The sequence below is a fragment of the Eurypyga helias genome, unplaced genomic scaffold, assembly GCF_000690775.1.
Source record: "Eurypyga helias isolate BGI_N326 unplaced genomic scaffold, ASM69077v1 scaffold32058, whole genome shotgun sequence".
Lineage (NCBI taxonomy): Eukaryota > Metazoa > Chordata > Aves > Eurypygiformes > Eurypygidae > Eurypyga > Eurypyga helias.
Genome location: NW_010265661.1, coordinates 290 through 1454, shown reverse-complemented (window position 1 = coordinate 1454; position 1165 = coordinate 290). Strand labels below are relative to the sequence as shown.

The 1165-nt window shown below is 60.9% G+C and overlaps 1 protein-coding gene across 1 annotated transcript in view; it reads left to right on the top strand.

The window, feature by feature from the left end:
• The window catches only part of DENND2A (DENN/MADD domain containing 2A), a 35418-nt gene extending 34634 nt beyond the window's left edge, over positions 1 to 784 (top strand). The window contains exon 20 of the mRNA XM_010156821.1: positions 88 to 784. Within this exon, the coding sequence (XP_010155123.1) occupies positions 88 to 119 (32 nt within the window). The 3' untranslated portion in view covers positions 120 to 784. The remainder of the gene's footprint in view (positions 1 to 87) is intronic.
• The last annotated feature ends 381 nt before the right edge of the window (positions 785 to 1165 follow it).

The window sequence follows — 1165 nt, the reverse complement described above, 5'->3', positions numbered from 1 at the left end:
AGGCTTGCTCGGCTCGGGGCTGGGGAGCGTGTCACTTGTTTTGCCTGTCACTGTGGGGACTCCCTTTTCCTTTCTCTGTCACTCCAGGCAGCAAAATGAAATTCCTCCACAAAAAGTAAGAGCGAAGCACATCCTTGTTCTGCAGAAGAGGGTGGCTTTACCATTTAACAGCAATACACCAGGCTATTATCCACTGTTCCCGTTTGGCCTGCTCCCAGGAGCCAGCAGCCTTGGGCCAGCTGACCACGGCTGGGACGCGCTCGCACGGGCATGTGGTGCCGCGGGAAGATGTGACGCCTGCGGAGCTGCCGGGACAGGTTTCTGGATCCCTACAGTACCATGCACTGGACCAAGCACTCTGAACTCTGCACTGGCACGGTGCAGGCATCCCGGCGGGTTGGATCTCTTAGCTAGTCCTTTCTTGGTTTTGTTGTACTATTTATGTTGAGGTTAGACTGATGATTAACCCGTGACTCTTGGCCTCCTCTCTCGCCGGGTGCTGCAGGAGGCCAAAGCGGGACTCCCTTGGGACTCAGCACGGAGGAGGGGAGGGGTAGAGATGTATGGCCACAGGTCTCTGCAGAGTGAGGACGCTGCGGGCTGCAGGGATGATGTGGACTGACCAGGAGCAGCTTCCGAGCCAGGGAGAGGGGTGAGGGGGAACCACTAAACCTACTGAGGACTTGATGGGCCAGCCAGCTCCCCGGGTGGCTGTGCCAGGGGGTTCTGGCGCGAGGAGAGGCCTTTTCTTACGCAGTGTAATTAAAAGCGAGTGATATAAAAGGTGTGCGGGCGCTCGGTGTTCTGGGGAGGGGGGCGAGCTGTGTCTGCCCACCCAGTGCCAAGTGTGAGCCAGAGGACATCTGCCCGGCAGCTGAGCCCTCAGCTTGGCCAAGCCCTCGGCTTCCCCATCAGCCTCACAGCCTGGGGGACCTCGTTCGTCTCTGCGCGGGGAGCAGGGATGCGGGAGAGCCACATCCCGAAGGTCAGAGGGGCTCTCCTCCTCTCCCGTCTCCGGTGTTGCTGCCGGGGAGCGTGGTGGGAAGCGGGCGACAGGAGGGTGGCTGCTGCTGCCTTCTGCGCTCCTGGCGGGGCAGAGGTAGGACCTCCTGCTCGCCTCTCCTCCGTTTTGGTGGGAGGAGAGGTGGGGAGGTGTCAGGGGAGG